This window comes from Triturus cristatus, chromosome 5_2, assembly GCF_964204655.1.
Source record: "Triturus cristatus chromosome 5_2, aTriCri1.1, whole genome shotgun sequence".
Lineage (NCBI taxonomy): Eukaryota > Metazoa > Chordata > Amphibia > Caudata > Salamandridae > Triturus > Triturus cristatus.
In genome coordinates, this window is record NC_140588.1 from 802,806,996 (window position 1) to 802,829,205 (window position 22,210).

Genomic DNA, 22,210 nt, shown 5'->3' on the forward strand with positions numbered 1-22,210 from the left:
AGTAGTTAGTATAGTGGCTACGTCTTATAAAACACTATACTGACTGTGTCAGCCTCCTATTGCACAGGATGCTTTCTACATCGTGTTTTACAGGACACTGACAACCCGGTGTTGCACTCGATAGTTGACAGTGTCGTGGACACAACCAGAGAACTGCAGCATCTTTTTACTCAAGAGCACACGCTAGGCCTGTGGTGCGCCGGGCATAGGCGGCCTTTCTTGGAGCACAGCAGACGACCTTGGTAATCTCTTGTTACACAGGGCAATGGTCGGTGGCTTCTGGTTACACAGGACATTGGTGGCATCTTGTTACACGAGACTCTGGCAGTCTATTCCAGCTCAGTACGGTGGCAGCCTCTTCGTGTCTAGGCAGGGAGGTGTCTGTCTGTCTGTTGTGTGTAATCAAAGGACATTTCTGATACTCTCAAACAAGGGTGTTGTCCGTCTCGTGTTGCACGTGTAGTATTGTTGACAGTACAGTAGCACACGCGGAAACTGTCGATAGACCGTGGCTACTGCCTTGGGCCAGTGACAGCTTCCTCTTTCCTATGTGCCCTCCCGAGTCATCTCATTAACTGAGCCCCATAGCTGCTTCGCAGAGTCAACCCCTCAGGGTCACTCGCTTGAAGTAACTCCGACTCACACCCCTGCTGCGCATCCTGTCACCAACACCCCCATTCATTCCTTTCCGTCCCTCCTCTCCTTGTAGGTCTTTGGTCGCGGGATCCCCGGCTCTCCTCCGTCACCATCCCACACACCAGTCTCTTTCACAATCGCCCTTCCTTGCCTCCTCCTCTGACTCGTAGTCCATCCTCCTGTGCCTCGCGGCCCCTCCTGCTGTCCATCCCACCCTGGTTCCGGCAGTCCGCTCCTGTGGCTGCCAAGCTCTCCTCCTCCAGGCCAGCCGCGCCTCCCTCCTCCCGCATTGGACGGCCGGTAGCCTGTGAGCGGAGACGGGCTTCCTCGGCCCCCCTGAGTGTACCTGAGCACTCCCTCCCGCCAGGAGAAGGGCAGTGACACCTGCAGCCTCCTCGGCCGCCCGGGAACCATGGACCAGGAGGGAGCCTCCCGGCTCTGAAGCGCCTAGAGGCTGCGGGCTCCTGTCAGCTGGACGCGCAGCGGGATGGCTGCAGCGCAGGACCTGAAGAAGATCTCGGCGCTGGAGATGGAGCGCTACTACTGCCTCCTGCAGGCGGCCGCCCTGCTGGACTCCTCTCTGCAGAGTAAGTGCGGCGCCGCAGCGCTCTCCCCTCGCGCCCGCCCGGGCTGCGGCAGCAGCGGCCCCTTCCTGTGAGGTGACCGCAGTGCCGCACGCGCACCCCGGAGCCTGTCCACCGCCCTGCGCCCCACTCTGAGTTGGCAGCTGGTGCAGGCAGCAGGCTTTGGGAAGTTTTGTTAACATGACGTGTGCCTTACGCTACAACATTCAACGTAGCACAGAGAAAGTAACACGCCATTGTGTCATAATTGTATTTAGATAGCGCTTGCCATCCCTGACGAGGCGTTACTGACATTACCACGCTACTCTGAAACCAACGATTAGTGGTTAGTCCAGTGGTTACTGGGCACTGCAATGAGTCTTGTGCTCTCAAGGAAACAAATACGTATGTGCTTGTGGTAGACTGAATTACTTGGAGTTAGGTGCGATCATTGTGTTTTAATTGCATTTACACCCCAGGCGAGTCCCTGGAGCGCTTTTCCAGTTGATAGACAAATCCAGGGTCAGTGGATTAATCTAAGATTCATCATCATAGGTTCACAAGTCGTCAAAGTTTGTAGCTTTTAGTCTTGCTCTTAAATTCATGACATCTCGGTTCTTGTCTGAGATTACATTTAGACTGGTTATGCAGGAGATTAAAATGTAAATAGTTAATTAGTTATGTGAGAGGTGTTTAAAAAGTCACACCAAGTAATTGTTTTGTGCGAACATGCAATAAATATGACGTGCGTTGGGTTGGTATGTGGTTAGCAAATGTTATAATCTAGAGGGAAGGCCTTCGATGTAGTAAATAACAGGCAGCGAACGTGAATAGGAGGTAGGGCGGGGGTCATTTTATGGGCACCTTGGTTTGTTGCTAATGGACCTCATACGCTCAATGACCTCCACTTTGGATAGTGACTGCTTCGGCTGCGGTCGCCACATTTACAGAGACATTGGTTTCTTGCACCTGAACATGCACGTCCAGCTCTGCCCATCATATCAATAACGATGCAAAAAAAACGACACCAGTGGCAGTAGATGGGATGGTGGTGTCAGGGAAGTCGTGTGCACAGGAAAATGGTACTTCATTTTGCTCGTTACATAGTTTGCATGTGTTCGAGGCCAGGCGTGTATACTCGAATGCTGTGCTCGAGACTGCAGGGAGCACAGAACGCTGCCGCGCGATGATCCCTGGGGATACCCGGACATCAGTCCATCTATAGTGGGGGGGGGGGGGGGGGGGGTAAAGTGTATACATTGGGTAGCAGTTCAAAAACGACCAATGTTATAGGTGCCCAGTATGGCTCATCAGGCCCTGCATGCGATCGTCTGAGACACATTCAACGTATGTTCAAATGGTATGTCCCTGGAAGGCAGCTTGGACAGCGAGGATGTCGTGGTGCCAAGAGATCCGCGCAGAGGGTGGGGAGGCTTACACTGCTTGCAGGTACCTGCTGGGAATCCTTCCCTGTTGAGATAAAAGCTGCGAATAACCATCTTCGATTTCGGAAATTGATGAGAATCTGGCTCTGTGCATTAAAGGTCTCAAAGTTGTGACTTTGCTGCTGTCCTAATATAATTGTTTCTTTTTAGCAGCAAGATGCCTGGGGGTGGAAGAACGTTGTAGAAATACACTGTGGTGCTCTTGCGTCTCGGCTGCAGTCTCCTGATGCCACCTCTTTCCTTGTGACAAGTTCTGTGGGTGAGGGGGTACACACTGCTTGTGACGGGGCGGAGAGTTTGGTGGGTGTATGAGTGCAGAAGCTCTCAGTCCAATAGGATTCAGATCCTACGTTTAGAGTAAGCCCCTGGGCTAGGCCCTAGGATTTGGGGATACCTATCCAGTAGACCCCAGAGTTGGAGTATGACCCTCACATAGACCCCCAGTGTGGAGGACACCTCTCTTGAAGACCGCATATTGCTTCTTTAGATCCTGCAGTTGGAGAACACCACTCGTAAGGGCCCTATCCCTAAATGATGGACCTAACGTACAACTTAAAATTGGATGGTACCCCTCACAGACAACATAACACTGAAGAATGCTAGTATGGAGCCTAGTCCTGGGGTATTTCTTAACTTAGACACAGCATTTGGGAGATGCCCGAGATAGACGGGGAGGTGAGAAGCCTCCCAAACAATATTCATTTTTTGAAACTTTCTAATGTTCTGCACGTGTGCCCCAGCAGGGTATTTTTAGGCTTACCTATAGAAAGTTGTAGAGGTATAGAAGCACATTTAATTAATTCTTCTAAAAAGTACAATAAGAAGTACAGCGAGAGAGAGGCCTAGGGTCCACAACTTCAGCCTTTGATGTGGATTCCGTGGTTTGCCATTGCTTACACAGGCTGTCCATCAAGGCCATAGCAGTTCGTGAATGGTTACATTGTGCCAATTGGTGGAGCATCAAGTAAACCTTTCTTAGGGTCCTCATAGTATGTGTACTTTCAAGTATTTACTTTGCTGAAACAATGATAATTTCATTGTTGGTTTGTGGCTTTTTGATTACTAAGTGCTGCTGTTCAGACACCTTAGCCTGTCATAAAGACGCAGTGCTATTGACCATTCACTGTTGCTCGTTCATTGGTTTTACTTTTCTACCATAATAACCTGTTGAATTTACAGCTGTTTTTTATCCGCCTAGGAAAAATGTGTGGACATAGACTTTCCTAAAGACATAAAGCAAATACTGGGCCTTTGACGAAAGTATGCCCTTTGCAATATTTTGCTGTGTATGCTGTTTAAGACCAATCACACTGAACACTTCATCTTCTGACTCCTTTGCATTACACTCTTATTTGAGGGTACAGTTTAACTGTGCTAATGCAGTCTGTTCAACAAATTGGCCATATCCCCAGTTTCCATATTGTTCTAGCCCAATATCTCGCTTCATTGTGAGATTTTATTTCTAGGATGGCTGGGGCAAACAAACACAAAGTCATGCAGCTTTTATCAAACAGTTCTTCCAACAAAAATCCAGACTCATTGGCTTTACCAGCGCACGTTCAACGCCAGCATTTGCGCTCAGCACAAGATACCACATTGCTATATTAACATTGAGGACCTAATTGCATCATCTAAACAATTATTTGAAGGAGTTGGGGCATTCACAGATTTGCTAGAAATAAGTTTCATTTATTAGAAATGCTTAATGGTAGGTTGGTGCAGAGCTGGCTTGTATTTTGTTGAAATCACTTAACTTTTTAAACAGGATAAAACAAACCTGTCTAATAAATGCATACATGGGTGTGCCTTCTCCAGTCCTTGGTGCCTGAAAGGGATTGTTGCCTGGACATTTCAATTTCTAATTGTAATTGTCAATTTTTTAATTAACCAATCGTAATTACTTTATAAAAAGGGCTTAAGAATTTTTTCATATCTGCTAAGTGTCCCCATGTTATGCGTGGCATCTTTAGCTACTTCTGACTTTTTAGTGGACAGGACTTCATGCTGGAATTTTTAAGCCTATACCTTTAGTGAGAAAATCTAAACTACATGTCACAGAATGCAAAGCGCAAGCGGCTATATGATGAAAACTAGCAGAACATGCCATACTGGTCGTAAGGTTGCTTATTAGACATGCTTTTCAGATGTTGTTGACGTGCACAGTTCTTTAGAGAACATACATATGTGTAAGATAAAATATATACAATGGTAGATAGGTACCTGTGAATAACGGAGATGCTTGTTAATGCTGGGTGTTGAGTGATATCAAATAGACAAGAGCGAAGACCATCTATAATTTAAATATGGCCTCCCAAATCACCTACCCTTGCGTTTAACAACTACGCAGGAGCAGAGGACTAATGGGTTAGCCCCAATAAAATGGCATCACTTCAAAAACCTAAACAAGCATTGGCAAAGCCAATAGGTCTCGCCTATACAAGAGCTATTGGCTTTGGCAATGTGTTTTTGCCATGTTGCACACCAGTGTGGCTGCTGCTCTGCATGGCTAAAGGTTAGCAGCGTGGAGTGTTCTAGAGTGGAGTGGGGGGAGCAGAGAGTAGTTGAGGGAGTAGTGTCATAGAGTTGAGTAGAGGGGATTAGAGTTCAGTTACAGTGTGTGTCGTAGAGTGCAGTGTTGTTGAGTTAAATGCGGTGGGTTGAGGTAGTGGAGTGTATTGGATTGGAATAGTGTGGGGTGCATTGGACTGGGGTAGTGTGTGTTGGGTTAAGTGGGGTGGATTGGATGGGGCGGACTGGATGGGGTTGATTGGATTGGAGTGGGGTGGGGTGGATTGAAATGGGGTGAAGTGGATTGGAGTGGGGTAGATTAGATTGGTTTGGGGTGGCTGTATTGAATTGGTGTCATAGGGATGGGATGGGAAGGTTTGGATTGGGATGGGGTGATTGGATTAGAGTAGGGTGGTTTGAAGTGAGGGAATTAGACTGAATTGGGGTGGGGTGGGGTGGATTGAACTAAACTGAACTGGAGGGGGATGGAGTGGGGTGGACTGGATTGGAGTGGGGTGGGGAGGATTGGAGAGGGGTGGATTAGAGTGGGATGGATGGATTGGATTCAGTGGGTTGGACTGGGGTGGGGTGGATTATACTAGTGTTGTGGATTGGATTATACTGGAGTGGGGTTGGTGTATTGGATTGGAGTGGGGTAGGTGGATTGGACTGGAGTGGGGAGGTGTGGAGTGGAGTGGACTGGATTGAAGTGGGATTGATTGCCTTGTGGTGAAGTGGATTGGAGTGGGGTGAAATGGGTTGATTGTGGTGGATGGGGAGGGAATGGGTGGATTGGGGTGGGGTGAAATTTGAGTGGGGATGATTGTTTTGGAGTGGGGTGGATTGGATTTGGGAGGGATTGGATTGGTGTGGACTGGAGCGGATTGTGGTGGATTAGAGTGGGGTGAATTGGGATGAGTGGGTGAATTGGGGCGGATTGGAGTGGGGCAGATTGTTGTGAATTGGAGTTGGGCAGATTGTTGTGAATTGGAGTTGGGCAGATTGTTGTGAATTGGAGTTGGGCAGATTGGAGTGGGGCGGATTGGGGTGTACTGCACAATTATGTGTTAAAGCAGAGGTATTCAAACTTTTTTGCTCTGAGCCCCCCCTAAGCAAAATATTTTGAAGTGAGGCCCCCCTCCAAAACTATATTGCAAAGATTTGGATAGTAGGAGGAAGAGATGGGATGATCACAGAGGGCAGCGATCATGAGATCATTTTTGGGGTGTTGTAGTTCGTAATCCACACTAAATGTGAGTTTATAAAAAAGCAACAGCATCAAATAAGAACAGTATTGACCAAAAACACTACCGCCCTGTGGCGGGGTAGGATTAACAACTCGGGGAAACAGATCTTCTAGAATAAGGTTTGATTTTTATTAGGACACTTTTGCATCGAGTTGTTACTCTTCCTGAGACAGTTTGGACGGTATCTGTCGTGGTTAGAGGGATTTAATTCAACCCGGTAGGTTCCAGCTTCTCTCTTTCTCTTCGTGGGTCCACTCTCCGTTGTCCTTCCGATTCCAGTCAAAGGAGGAGGGGATATGCGGCCAACAAAAACAGAACAGAAGGGTATCAGGAGGACGCTCGGTCTTTAAGCCACGTTCACTTCGGGCCGGGGGTGAAGAAGGCACCACTCACTCGTGTTGTGAGGCACTCTGGTGAACTACACAATACGATGTTGCAGTGCTCAGTGCGGACGGGAAGGTGACGTGAGGATTGTTATTAAAAACAAATAGGAGGAGTAGGAATCAGGTTTCGGCGGTAGGGTGACCTCTCCTCCCAACCCAACCTGAGAACCTGTCCCGTACCTGTGTCAGCCACGCTCCTCCGGGAGCGTGGCTCAGCGGTGCGTGGGGACATTGGCCTCCTGGCTTCTCCTCAGCTACAGTGCAACTGCTCTCCCGCTTCCCTCCGTCTTCTCCGGGCTTCTCCGCATAAATCACCAACGCTCCGGCTCCTAACTTGGCTTCCTCCTCTCCGGTGGTGACACCCCGGCTGTTCCGGAATTCCTCCGTTCTTATTGGTGGTGGGACCTCTGTGACATCGGATGGGGGCGGACCGTCCTCCCAGTGGAATCCCCAGTTAAAGGAGCCGTGTTCCTCTTCAGTTTCTGCGGGAGGTAATAAATGGTCGGAAGTTCGCCAGTCACCCTGCTGAGAGGAAACAAGATGGAGATGGAGGTATGGCCAAACGCCATTCGCTAGTGGACTCGGGTATCGGGTCCGCCCTGTCACACGCCCATAATTGCCGTGCTGTGGGGCCCAATGCACTCCACCTGCTGCACTAATGATGGCTGTGGTGCTGAGAAGCAGGCTATCTCCTCTTCTTTCACTCCTTCCCCACCATGTGTGACCATCACTTCAATCTTGAAACACGGCTGGTTTCTTTCTGGAAGGAAATGAGCTACTGCCCACTGCCCCCCTTTTTTGTGCCAAGGGCGCCATCTGCCCTAATACTAGCAAGGAAAATGAGCCCCCATGCCCACTTAGTATTGCAAAGCATTCATAATTATGATTGAGTGGGCCCCTGTGTAAAAGTGTCACTGTGCCTGTTTCACTAATGATCGGTACGGCCTTGCTGTTGCCTCTGATGTTTGCTAACAACAGGGGCTCCCATCTCACACCATCCCTCTCCCTCCCATGTCTCATCATCCATCTCCCTCTCTGATGCCCAAATCAAGGTGTCTCCTCTGCTTAATTTTCTCCTCCCTTGGGCCATTATTTTAAGGCTCAAAGAAGCACGGGCCCAGCAAGTATTCCTTGCAACTGCAGCACCAATGATACCCACAGCTCTGTGATCGCAGCCTGACTTCTCTGCCGAATAAACAGGGCCATTACTTTCAGGCCAGATGCCCAACGCAGGCTTTCTGCTTCCTTGTGTAGAAAAAACAACAACTAAAAAGCACATTTAGCTCCCTCTGCCCCCCTGTTGCTTAGGCCCTGTTTCGTGCATGCACAACACTGGGGACCTGGGCCCTAATACGAACAAGGAAAATGTACCCATGTTCTTTTTCATAGTAAGACTGCCATAACTGGTGTCCGGTGCCCACTCACAGATGGTGTGGAGGGCTCCCGTGCTGTGAAACATGTAGTAGAGAACTAAAGAAGAAATATGCCTTCTCACCAAGGTGGTTGCTACCTGAAAGAAATGTGTGCAACAGTTAACCACCACATATAAAGGCTGCTTCGGAGTCAGTGTAGCGTTTAATTAAGGCAGTCACTCAGCTTAGTGGTGACTAATATTTATTCTGTTTGAGATGTCATATATGTGTCCGTTAAAAGGAGTGCACTCTTTAAATGGACACATATGAAAATATTTCCACTAGATATAGTCTGAATGCTTATTGTTAAAAGGTGTATTTTTAAAGCGCTTGTTTTATATAGTGTAATACATTTTGTAAATAATGGCATTCACTGTGCTTTCTGTCACAATTTGGGACCTCGTGGCACTGTAAAAAAGTCACTATTCCTCACTGCCCCAATCACGATTTAATTCTGTGACTCTCTGCTCACACACGAAGACATCCGCAGTGATCACATTAGCCAACTGAGGTTTCATAAGATAAAACAGTATATATCCCTTAGATTAATTTAACCTGCATTTATTATTCAATTGAGGTGTGTGCATGTTTTATATGCAGTTAACTGAAAGTGAACTAAAAACAATAACATGCAGATTTTTTCTCTTTTTTAGCTGTCTTTGACATTGAATTCACACTCACTGACCCTACCCCATACCACTCAGTAGTATCATGTTTCATTTTCTTGTTTTCAAAGTGTTCCGTGTTTGTGATCAGTTATTGAACACAATCAATATATAACATTTATAGGTGTTGCCTTTGTATATTGTTGTACGGTCTTGCAGTAACATTCTCATGATGTATTATGTTTTGTGTGATCTGTAGGCATTTAATCGCAATTTCTACTGTAAATATAGTTAGACATTAGGAGACTTCATTAGAGTTCTATGTATTCACAAAAACTCAAATTTCTGACTGAACATTCACATCGTTATTGCAACTATGATAACTTTGTTGTACCGTAGCTAGCCTCAGCTCTAACCCACTTTTCAACTAGACCTTGGCTGCTTGTCCACATCCACCCAGAAAGCCGACACCAGTACTCCCAGCTAACACCTGTACTCGCAGCAAACACCAGTACTCACCAGTGGCGTAACACAGCTTGAGGGGTCTCCTCTGCAAACTACATAGCAGGGGGTCCCCTACGCTCCAGACCCAATTGGAGCTCTCACGCCAGGGGACTGCCACGTGCCGGAGGGGGACCACGAAGCTCGGGCGCCCCGCACCAACAGGGTTGCAGGGGCTTGGTTACGCCACAGGTACTCACAGCTTTGATAGTTCTTGACTGTCCTTGCCATTGGTAGGATTACATAAAAAGTCTGACAGCAGAATACACATTTGTAATGAACCTTCTACATATACAGCACTCTCTTGCACATACATGAATGCACGCACACCTGCACCTCCCCTCGCATACAGGAAATAACACTTACAATGATGTAGCTTTTTCTGAGACATGCATGAGCAAGCACACATTTTAAATAACCTGCTACATATAAAGCTCTCTTTCATACACACCAACACATGCACACACAATGAATCAGAACCAGAATACATAACTTTCAACAGTAAAGTGCAAGTAATATTCGAAGAAAAAAAACACACATTTCCTCCACTGGAATTCAGAGGAGAGCAATGCAACCCTTAAAAGAGAAATTAACAATTCCTTAGCGCAGTTTAAAGATTGTATCTATGGGCAGGCACAAAGGAAAAGAAATCACTCTCGTATGGGTGCAATCAGATTTTTAAATACTGGTCCTAGAACCTGTGAGGAAAGCAATCTTGCATCATGTAATTCAAGTGCTTTCGATGTTTACCTTACGGCGCCTCATTCAGTCAATTTAAAAATGCTGCGCGCTTTCCAGGCATATACTAAGCATGTCCTAATTAATGAGGCGCTCCTCAAGTCAGATGAAAGTTCTGCAATGCACCATCTTTGCCTCTATGTTACAGGAAACAGCCCTCTTCTTAAAACCGAAAACAACAATAACTCGTCACCATTGAAACAGACATCTGTGAACAACTGTAGGAACACCACACCGTCCTCCCTTCTCTTCATGCACTGTAACTGCTTCATGTACATGAAGACAGCCTGGAAAGCGCCTTTCCTGCTTCCAGGCTAGCTTCATTTACATTTGCGCCCCCCTGGGAACACATCCACGCCCCCCCTCAGGGGGGGCACGCCCCACAGTTTGAAGACCTCTGTGTTAACCTATCATTTCAAAAATTACACACAAGAAAGAAACAATGTCGCTTTACAATATTTAGAACAAGGTAATCCTCCTCTTTTGAGAATAGAGCTCACAAGTAAAAACAAAAGAAAACATGAGTGCACAGAGAGAAACGAAGACTTGGTCAAATAAAAATAAATGTAACTAGAGAAAATAAATCTTTGCAGTTTTGTGTGTCCTGCTAGGCATGTTTTTGTTTGGCAGTCACTCACCTTCTGTTTGCATGGCAGTAAAAGTTAAAAGGAACAAAATAGTACCTCAATCACATAGGGAGCAGTGGACAGGCACTCATTCAGTTGAATCAATAAGTGCTTGGTCCCGGCTCTACAGAGAGGAATAGAAATGATGTTAGAACTGCAGTGACGAATTACGAGTCTGTAAAGAAGAGTGCCATGCAAGCCAACAAATGGGGAAGCAACGGGTGGGCTCCAAGTCCTTTTTGTTAACAACAGTGTCTCGCAAGTGAGACACATGTGCTCGCGGATGCCCTTGCAGGCTGGACCCTAAAATAATACCAGACCTCCTGCAAGCATTTCCCACCAGCATCCCCATTCACCTTCCCCCACTGAAAAGCAACCGGGTGTTCTGCCTACCGCCCTCACCAACCTTTCTTCCATTACCCCCCTCTTCTGCTCAAATGTATATAAAATGGAATGACCTCCTGCCACCCCCTAACATCCTCTAAGGCTTCCCTACCCCTCCCTGCATAAAGCCTGGCGCTCTGCTCTCACAATGAGAGGGAAGAGCTGCCACAGCGCTGACAGCAGCTTTGTGTAGTTGCTGGTCAGCCCAGCGTGTTTTTTGTGGGCTGTGCCGGTCTGCAGACATGTGTGATAACGGATAATTTGGTGGTTGGCTCAGACAAGACCCTTCTCATTTTTTCCTCCTCCCTTCATTCAGTGGTGATCCAAGAGCAACCTTTGAAGGCAAGAGAGACCCTAGCCGCTATTCCTCTGCGTTGCTCAGGAACCTAGAGACCCCGGGAATGGCAGCAGAACACAGCAGGGGTGGCTCCACCATTCGAGCACAGGAGCCTCGCCCACCAAGCAAGCCCAAGGCCAGAGCTGAAAAATAAAACGGTAATAAAGTTTAATTACTCCAGTTTTATTTTTCAGCAACCGACCCATCCTGTACTGAGTGACAGGATGGGGCAGGGCCAGTGCTGCCGTGTTGAGTGGCAGCAGCAGGGAGCCATGTGCTTTAAAATGCGCATGTTTGGCCAGCAGTCTTGGGCCGGCAAAGCCAGACATGCACATTTTGAAGTTCTCTAACCTAGCTGTCTTAGACAGCTGGGCTACTGAAAGCGCAGGCCTCTGGTGATTTTGGGAGGGCTGAGTGAGGCTTCTCCTTCCAATCCTGGCTCTGCTCTCATGCTGGTGAGAGCAGCGCCAGGATTGGATAGGGGAGTTAGCTGATGGGTCCCACGTTGGAGCCTACCAGAAGATCGAAGGAGGACGTCGCATTAGAAGGTGAGTCTGTTTTATTTTATTTATTTATTTTGTTGACCACCATCCATAGATGATAGCCGCCACTGGATCACAGAGGAAGTGAGCTCTTTCTAGAACACAGGGTAAGTGAGCACTTTCCCCTGTTACGTCATGACAGTGGCAAACATCTTCTGTTTCCACTCTTGTTACATCATAACATTGAATAATTAGATTTCGATCCGGGTATTCACACTAATTGCTGTCTAAGAGTGCCACATGTAAAAAAGCTAATGATACAATTGGGAGTCATTTGAAACAATAAAGCATAGCTATACCGCAAAGTAACCTATCACCGAAGGCACTTTCCACTTCAAACGTCTTGGTGTATTTGGTGTTGTCCGGTTTAACGATTATTTATTTTAATGCAGGTATTTGTTGTATTTGTTTTGCGATGTGGTTGGCTCCTTAAGTTGGGTGTCTGTCCTTGGAGAAGATTCGTGTGAACAAAACAGGACTTTCTCTCCTACATTTGGTTGACAAGACTGTATTTTCATTGCTAAATCAGGGGCTGCATGCAGCTGGAGGCCTTTGACCACTTGAATCAGTTACCTAAACTTCTTTGGCAGGTCAGTCACATTGGCAATGTATTCTGCAAACAGGCCCAATCTGACGCAGCATGGTATGATGTAAGGTATGAATGGCTGTCAAAGGGTATTACTGCTACAGTAATAGTAATATTTACGTCAAGCCAAGGGGGTCACTGCATTAACTTATGAAGGGGGGAGGGACCCTATCTTGAAGTGCACAGATGCGCATGCATTTCTAAATTGCAAAGCATCAACCCACTGTGCTGTGTTCCTCCCTTAAAGTCTTCCTTTAAATGGCTTCAGTTTCATACAAAAAACACTGCATATCTGTTGTATATCAGTGGCTTTGAGGGCTGCAGAAACAGTTTCCCAAAGCTTTGATCATTGTTGGGGGTCGGCCTTCCTCAGACGTCAGTGATTTGTTTTGTGCAAACTTAGGTGGGTAATAACAGGTCATTGATTGTACATACTGATCAGCCAGTTCGATTGGCTGATGGTAATGAGGTCCCGATTTTTAGGGTTCAGTGAAAGACGGCTTTAGCTGTCTGGTGGGGACCAATTATTTTCAATGCATGACTTATAACTAGAGTAAATTCTTGGTTAGCTCTTTGCTCAATATTGGATGACTTGTTGACTATCTCTCATCCCTTTTGGATCAATGGTTTTGCTTCCTATTCTTGTGTTGATCAAGTTCAGAAGCATTTCGGATTCACAATGTTTTCATTGGAAGATGCACACTTTCAGGGCTGACATCAGACATTGCAGTGGATGTGAGGGACTAGTTTCTTTCCGTATGTCCCTCTCTGCTAATACTCCTCCCCACCCCCTCTCTTTAGAACCCTTCTTTCGAGCCCGCATCAAGAGTCTGCTTGGACTCAAAGCTCTCTTGTGTTTTCACTGCCGCCCGCTGCACTATCGGCCATCTTAAAATGAATTCCAAAATAGGCACCAACACGTGCATTTATGCACGTGGGCATTTTGTAATGCATGTTCTCATATTTTCAAAATCCCTTTTAAAATTGTCACCCTGGACGTGCACACATCCACAACGGCAGTTTTTGAACAGGTTATCTTAAAATATAATTCATTGCTTTCAAGGAAGGCTCCCCCACAGCTCAAACTTCCACAGGGCCAACTTACAAATGGGCTTTTTTAATATAAAATAAATTGCATATAAAGATGGCCCCTGTGGATACACACTCATCAATGGTGGCCGTTTTAAGTGCATTTTGAAATATTTTAAGACAAATTAATTCAAAGATAGGTGCCACAGATGTCAGCATATTTGTAGCACCCATAATAAACAGCATTGGCAGAACCAATAGGTTTCACGGTCAAGACAGAACCTATTGATTAGCTAAAGCTTGTTTGCTTCCTGCGTTTAGAATTGTTTCCACATAGTCAAATTGTCCCCATTCTGTAAATCACCAATCTTGACCCCGGAAACTCGAATTTATTTGAAGTTTTCACAATTTCTGTTTCATTCTTCACACACTTAGAGTTTAGTTAATGTGGACCTCCAAACCCTGCAAAATAAGTATGGTATTATTCTTGACTCTGTAATAATACCTATTGTAAATCAGACCGCTATAAACTATTAAAATGCTCCATTTTGACTGGTTCCTAACTAGTCAATATCTACCCAAGGGGTTCATAGCTAGTACCTGAAATGCATCACGTCACATATCACTATACCTTCTTCCCCACAACTGCCTGTGAAGATCGCAGTTCACCTCTTAATTCTCAATTATTCAGCCTGTTCAGTAGGAACGGTTTTAAATTCAACAGCTCCTATTTCAGCAACACCGTGTCTGGAAGTGCCTTTCTTTTGTCCTAATTATATAAATTAGCACTCTAGTTGTTCGTTAGAAGTCAGTTGTGAAGCTAAAGTAGATCACTAGGGACTCAACCGACCGCTGTTACTGGCTTGGGAAGTAAACTTCCCTCAACATACCAGACTTTTTTCTCATATGAATGAGAGAGGTATTTCAGAATGTATCAATCAATCAGAATTTATGAAGCGCAGTTAATCACCCGATAGGGTATTCAGGCACTTGCAGGTCTCAGAGGCTTATTCAAACAGCCAGGTCTTGAGGGTCATTCAGAATTCCGTAAATGAGGTGATGGTCCAGAATTGTGTGGGGAGGCTATTCCAGGTCTTTGCTGCGATGTTGGAGAAGGAGCATCCTCCACTTCTGCTTTGGTAGATGCAGGGAGTATGGGCAAGTGAAAGGGAGGTGGAGTGTAATCTTCTCGGTGTTTGGTGGAAGTTCAGGCGGTGGTTAATGGTTATGTAGAGGCTTGCGTGCGCGGGTCAGCGGCTTGAATTGGCATCCCTTCTGTATGGGGAACCAGTGGAGTTGCCTGAGGTGGAGTGTGATGTGGGTTCATTGGAGAAGGCAAAGGATAAGTCTGTATGGTCTGAAGTCTCTGTAGGAGATGTGCGGCAATTCCTACTTAGAGGGCGTTGTTGTAGTCCAGTCGGCTGGTGATGAGGGCCCGTGTCACGGCGCATCTCGTGTGTAGGGTTAGCCACTTGAAGATCTTACATGGCATTCACAGAGTGAGGAAGCGGGTGGAGGAGGCAGCATTGATCTGTGATTTCATGGTGAGCTTATTGTCAGTGATGATTCCGAGGTTTCTGGATTGGTCGGAGGGAGTGGGTCAGGGTCCTAGGTCTGATGGCCCCCAGGAGTTGTTCCATGTGTTGCTGCTTTTTCAGAAGATCAGTACTTCTGGCTTGTCTGTGTTCAGCTGCAGGCAAATGTTCTTCATCCGGTCAGCAATGTTTGTCATACATCTGTGGAAGCTGAGTCTGCTGGTGGTGGGGTCGTTGGTGAGTGAGAGGATGAGTTTGGTGACATCTGCATAGGAAATTATGTTGAGACTGCGGGATCTGACGACGTTGGCCAGTGTGGTCCTATATGTATTGAAGAGCGTGGGGTTGAAGGATGAGCCCTGGGGGACACTGCAGATGATCTCCTTGGGTTCAAAGGTGAAGGGTGGGAGGTGGATCCTTTGGGTTTATCCTGTGAGGAAGGAGGTGATCCATCTGAGCTCGTCCCTTTGGATGCCGATGTGGTTGCGCCTTTCGATCAGCGTGTGGTAGGATAAAGTGTTGAAGGCTGCTGGGACGTCAAGGAGGATCAGAGCTTCTGTTTCTCCTCAGTCAAGGAGGATTCGGATGTCGTGGGTGGCTGCGATCAGGGCAATTTCGGTGCTGTGATTGCTGCGGAAGCCAGGTTGGGAGGGATCTAATAGCTGTGTTCTGCTCCAGATGTGTCATGAGTTGCTTGTTGATGATCATGTCCAATACTTTTGCTGGGAATCGGAGCAGGGAGATTGGCTGGTAGTGTTTTAATTCGGTGGGGTCAGCGGAGGGTTTTTTGAGTAGTGGTGTAACTTCGGCGTGTTTCCAGGCTTTGGGAAATGTTGCGGTGGTGATAGAGGTGTTGAGCATGGTGATAAGTTCATGGCATATCGCTTAGTTTCTGAGGTTGAAGATGTGGTGCGGGAGATGGGTCTGAGGGAGCCCCTGAGTGGATGGATTTCATGGTGGAGGTGGGGGTCTTTAGTAGATAGGAAGTTCTAAGTGGTCAGTCTGTTGTTTGTATTGGTTGCGTGGTGGCATATTTGTCGAGGAATTCCTTAGGTGTGGGTTGGGGTTCGAAGTTTCTGTAAATGGTTGTGATCTTGCTGTGGAAGAAGTTGACGAGGTTGTCACACAGCTCCTGTAAGTGTGTGATGTTGATTTTGCTGGCAGGTGGGTTGGAGTTATAGTATACAGCCTAAATTGAAGTATGTATCAGTTCTTAAGTGTTGCCTTTAATAAGGATACTCATTTACTTGACATTCAACAGATTAATGGTTGAGTCAGTCCTGCTGTGATCCCAACTTGGGACCTTTACTAGACACACAGACTTCTGTAACCATAAGATAAACTTATTAAGTTATCTTATGGTTGAGGTACATATAGAGCACACGTTAACCCTCCGGAGAATAAAAGCAGTCACCAGTCGAGACTATATGTCGAAGCCAAAAGCTTTCCTGAATGGCCCCGTTTACAGTGCATGTCTAAACATTTCCAGTGATGGCAACGATCGGATGTGCATCAGGAGAGAATTACATGTCTTAGGGGTTAGTATTGAGAACCCTACGCCCGACCATCCTAGCCTTGTGAAATCTTGGTACCACTAACAAATTGTCCATATAGGAGCGCAAGGTTCTTGCTAGAATATATCTGGTGATGAGTCCTGCGAGGACGTCCGGAGCTAATCCATGAATGGCCTTAAAGACTGTCTTAGAGGTAGCATGTTTCCATCAGTCTCTTAACACATATTAATGAAAACCTTCTGCTCTGGGCCTCTCCTGTTGACCCCAGAACCCTTCCGTGTGGCTAATGTTCAGCTGTTTCTTTGTTCTCCTCAGAACTGTTGACATTCAAATCAGGCACTGCAGGAACCACCTACCGAATGGTACACAAAATGTGTTGTATATGTTTGTGAGGCTGATAAACCAAATTTAGTGCATTGATCATAAAGTACCTATTTTCTACTGGTATTGGAGAAAATAAACATGTGTTTTGTTAGTATACATATATTAGTGGTTTATTAGTAATATGTTTAGTTTCAATGCTCACACTTCTACTTATATCTTGATAAACTAGTGTGGCATGGGCAGGATCTAGAAACCGTGAATTAAGGACTCTGGCATGCCACCTGCAATACCACAGTGGGATGTAGTGTTGCTTCCAAGATCCATTTATGTTTGGATGTTCGAAAACATCTTTTACTTGCATGTAAACATGTGGCATTAAACAAATGATTTCTTCAAAGTATATCTTCATCTGTATTACATGCCATTGCCCGTGAGGGGTAACGTTAATATTGTATTCACTCCTTTCGAAAGTAGAAACACAACTTGTAAGTCGTTTGGCTTCAACGTTTGAGAAGTACAAGCAGGTTCGGTATTCTGACATTAAGGATTACCGTCGCAATCAGTAATGTGATTCCAGGGGAAGCAACCGAATTTCTGTCCTTGAAAACCTCTTGTCATGCGCACTGCAGGGTCATGTCCGATGATAACGTGAACATTTCACAAACGCAGTCACGTGGGTTTAATTCTTCTCCAGTGCCTCCAATTTAGGCCCTCGAGGTCCTGAATTATTTTATTTTATTTTTCTCCTTCATGCGGTGCTCTTCAAACTTTTTTATGCCGAACCTTCTCTTGCATAAAATACGTTGTCTGATGCCCACAAAATGACCTCTTCTCTAAGAACGATGATGTGAGATGTTACATACTGAGCTCCCGCCAGTTCACCTGGTGGCTCTGCGTCTTCTCACCAAGAGGCAAATGAATACGGATCAATAATGCCGCGCTCCGATTTAGCAGAATAAAAATAAACAGCGTAAAACATCAGTTCTTAACCTGTTGTAACCCCTGGGAGTAAATCATGTTTGTAAAACAATAAACGCAAATATTTACAAAAACAAAATATTATATTGAACAATTTCAAACGCTCTGTAAATGAGAAGGAATGTGAAAGAGGAGGCTAAGATTCAAGCTGCTATCGATAGGAGCAGCACAAGTACAGAAAACAGTACTGGATTGATGTCCTCAATTGAAGCACTGGTGTGCAGCAACAACAAGAGTGCATGTCTTAGGGCAAAGAAGAAACTCCTACAATGTAGCTGCTTCATCGTTTACAAAATAAAACCACATTTTCATTAGCTCCAACTTTTAAATGAAAACTTGTATTTTTGTGTATTGTTTTGAGGTTTAAATTGCTTACGCCAGGGTTCCCAGCTTCCAATAGTGATGTAGTGGGGGGTCCACAGATGTAAGCATTGCCAATATTTCAATGGAGAACAGAATCAAGGTGGGGTGTAGGAGAGAATAGGAGGGGGCATCTTGAATAAAAAGGTTGAGGAGAGCTGGCAGTGGTAGGTAGTATCAGACGTTTTTACATAATCTGATGCTCAGTTCATCCTTTTATATTTTTTAGCATTAGTTTGTCACGTTATAATTATTTCTGTGGCATGACTTCTGCCATTGGAATGGCTTTGCACGGTCAGTCAGGGTTGGTACTTTCTAGTCCTGGTTTCGAAGATTCCATCACAGATTGCGGTCTGGTGTTGGTTGGGAGATAACAGACAGCGAAAGTGTACTGAATATTTTGTTGTTGATAGTTAGATGTGTTCTACATTTCTTGGATTTGGTCTAGCCAAAATGGAATATTTGGCCTGGGTATGGTCCTGCAGGTTTTGTGCATGATAATTACCTTAAGGTTTTGGGTGGTGCTGCAGAGCCCTGATATTCAACTGCTAGGTTGTATGGACGGGATTGGGTGGTGGTATGTGCACCATTGTATGATGATGTTTGGTAATGGTATGCATGGATGGTGTTGTGGGCATGCTGATTTCCACCTAAGTAGTTTATATGTAGAGCACTGGATATATGTGAGGTGTTTTGTCTAATATGTTTTGTTGGAAGTTTGTGTGTTGTTATTTAGTGGTAAGTGGTCGTGTGAGCATGTGAAACCCAACTATTTAGCATGCCTGCCATGTGTTTGTTCATACACAGTTCTGCCTGTACTGGCACATGCATCAACAAAGACTTTTGCGATTCCTTAATTGCGATTTTTAAGGCATCGCAATTAAGGAATTGCAAAAGCCTATGCATGTAGGAATCGCTATAAAAATAGCGATTCCTACAAATTCCTTAATTGCGACTCGCAAATTGTGAGTCGCAATTAAGGAATGCCGTCCCATTCATTCCTATGGGCCTCCAGGCCCATAGAAATGAATTGGAGATTGCATGAGCAATTTGCGAGTACCAGTAGGTACTCGCAAATTGCTCATGCAATTTCAAAGGTGCAAGGGTGTCAAAATGACACCCTATTGCACCCCTGAAATTGATCTGTGCACATATGTTGCACACACACATTCTCTAAGGGCATGTGTGTGCACAACATGAAACTTTGAAAAATGCACAAAAGTGCTTTTTTCAAAGTTTTTGCAAATTACCATGAAGTTCAACTTCATGGTAATTTGCTCCCCCTATTAGCGAAATCGCAAATTTTTTCACTTTCGTGCATTGCATTTAAGGAATCTCAATTTGGGATTCCTTAAATGCAATCGCAATTTAAGGAATCGCAATTTAGAGATTCCTTAGAGTGCGATTTTTGCATTTGGGATGATGCATCCCAAATGCAAAAATACCGGTCGCAAACGGGCAGATTCTGAGAATCTGCCCTTTTTAGACCGTTTTTTACATTGATGCATGTGCCTGGTAGTGTTTTGTAGGTGCTCAGGCTAGTGCAGTGTAGACCTCATGTCAGCAATTTAGGACACTTGAGCTCTGTTGGATGCATCTGCAATATTCTGTTCTAAGTGTGTTTGATTAACCTGGAACATCTAAAGGGCAGGTACTGGTAGTCTTAACAACCAAAGTTAAACAGTGTGAATAGCAGTCATTAATAAAGAGACTGCTTTGAATAATGGTAGAGGCAAAGGAACCTGACGTGTGGGACGAACCTTCCTTGTAGGGGTGCCAGAGACCCGATGGCACTTCTGAAATTCTGCTGCACTATAGCATCCCTATTGTGATATCGGTGAACAGCAAGGAAGGGTGGCGGTCAAGGGGTTTGAAGAAATGGTCTGAAAAGTACCACCCACTGGGGTGCCATATCTAGTGGTAATGACCCTCCCCACAGGTGCTATGTTTGTGGACATAAGGTCCACCTTGGAGGCAAAGTGTCTAGCAATAGCAACCCAGCTTTCTCAAGATTTTAACTTTCCCCAAATGGACAATGCAAGCCTGATGGCATCAGGTTGATAAACCTTCTTTTAAAAGAAATTCCAAAATGCGAACTTTTAATTTCCATGATAAACTTCATGTTCTACTTCATCATAGCTCATTCCATTTCTTACAAATCTTAGTCTGGAGTTTGACTCCACCAGCAAATACTCCCTCTCGGCACCTTCCTGCTCCCATGGAGGGGCCAGACTCCAGTCTTAGCGATTCTGGTGGCTTTGTCCCCAGCGCTGTCCACCTCTGCTCCTCCACTGCTTCTGGCCTTGGCACAGCTTCAGAAGATGCAACCCCTGGCCAAGGCACCAGTCCAATTGTCTTTGGCAGATCTGATGTCCTCTCCGATGCGGTTTTTTGTAGTGTTGCTACGCACTGCCTCATCACTCGAAGTCAGAGGAAGTAGTCTAGTGTCTAGAGAGTAGTTTAAAGTCTCCTTTGAGGATCAGCAGCTTGTGTACCCTCTTTCCAGTGTGCAGAGGTTCTCACTCAATTAAAATTAATTGGCTTGGATTTAGAAGCAATGGACATGCCCAATCTGCAATTTAGTTGCACAGAGCAGGTTGTTGGATAGGTGGATTCTCTGCTTATCATACAGATGCTGGGCTCTATCTATATCTTCAAAATGCAGTGGCCTTGCACAACCTCACACTTGGTTACATTTATCTTTTTGGGCACTCCTACTAAGGAAGTTTGCATGTTCCTGGCATAAGACAGTGGAGGCGCTTAAGTTGGCCCCTTTATCTATGGGGCCTAAGTCCTGAGAGCCTGTAGTCATCACTGATAGTCCCAGAGCCTCGTTTACCTTTTAACAAGTGCTGCTGGAACTTCTGTTGGGAGCTGGGGAGAAATACTTTACAGGCACATCAGTTCTAAGGCATATTGCTCGATGCTATAGGCCTGAGCTGTTGGATTCTAAATTCCGGTTGAACCATGCTTCTTCTCAAAGTTTGGTGGTTCATGCCTCTTGAGCTTGCTGTTCCCTGCAAGAAATGTTATGACTATTGTTCTCTAAATGCTTGTTTTGGGTAGTCTGGATCTATATATTGCCGATGCAATGCAACGTCAAGGATGCTTTGTTCAGGCCCTAAAAGAAATGGCAATGCTGGATGTCCTCCTGAGCCTCTCAAAAGACATGAAAAGTCAGTTTTGCAAGAAGGTAAAAGATGGCCCGGATGCCTCAATACAAATTCTGAATGGTGGCCTAGGTTTGGATGAGATAATGGCCTGTTCTATGGCTATGCTGGTTACCCTCTGCAGGCATGCCTAGATGTATTTCACTGGATTTACTGGGGATATCACGACTGTCCTGACTGATATGCCTTGTGATGGGGAGAAGCTGTTTGACAGAAAGGCAGATTCTTCTTTGGGATATTTTCAAAACAGTTGTTTTTCAGTACACTTGCTGGTCCCCTCGGCAAACAGTTTTATCAGCACCAGCAGTATTGGTGCTTAGGCCAACCTACTAGGGCGCATCATGTCTCACAACCGTTTAGGACCCCTTAACAATTCTATTCATCTTGTGGGAGAGTTGGAGCTAAGGGATACCAGAAATTATAGCAGTGCTCCAATATTACATTTTCCCTCTGATTCTGCTGCCTCAAGATGATATGATTTGCTCTGCCCTTCCTCCACCAGGAACTACTCACTGGTTGGGAGAATGGACTCTCATTTTCAACCTAGCTGGTAGTCCATTTAGCAACACAAAAAGATGATGGAAGGAATTCTGAACATTGTCAAACATTCACCCCCCAGTCACAGATCTGGGTTGAATCCATCATATTTTTTGTCACCATGAAACCCCAGCTTCAACCCATGGGAACATTTTAGCCCCAACTGCCAGGCCAGGTCCTCTCTGGATCGGAAAACAAGCATCCTGAAACAGGTTTTGAGGTATCGCCCCATATCAGCCAGGCCAGCTTG

General features: G+C 45.6%; 1 protein-coding gene across 2 annotated transcripts in view; it reads left to right on the forward strand.

Annotated features, from left to right (window-relative positions):
• Positions 1 to 986: 986 nt before the first annotated feature.
• Positions 987 to 22,210, forward strand: part of MCF2 (MCF.2 cell line derived transforming sequence) — an 830,978-nt gene continuing 809,754 nt past the window's right edge. The window contains exon 1 of one of the 2 annotated variants that reach the window (XM_085607961.1): positions 987 to 1,223. In XM_085607961.1, the coding sequence (XP_085464087.1) occupies positions 1,124 to 1,223 (100 nt within the window). In that variant the 5' untranslated portion in view covers positions 987 to 1,123. The remainder of the gene's footprint in view (positions 1,224 to 22,210) is intronic. The other variant, XM_085607960.1, reaches the window with a different exon arrangement.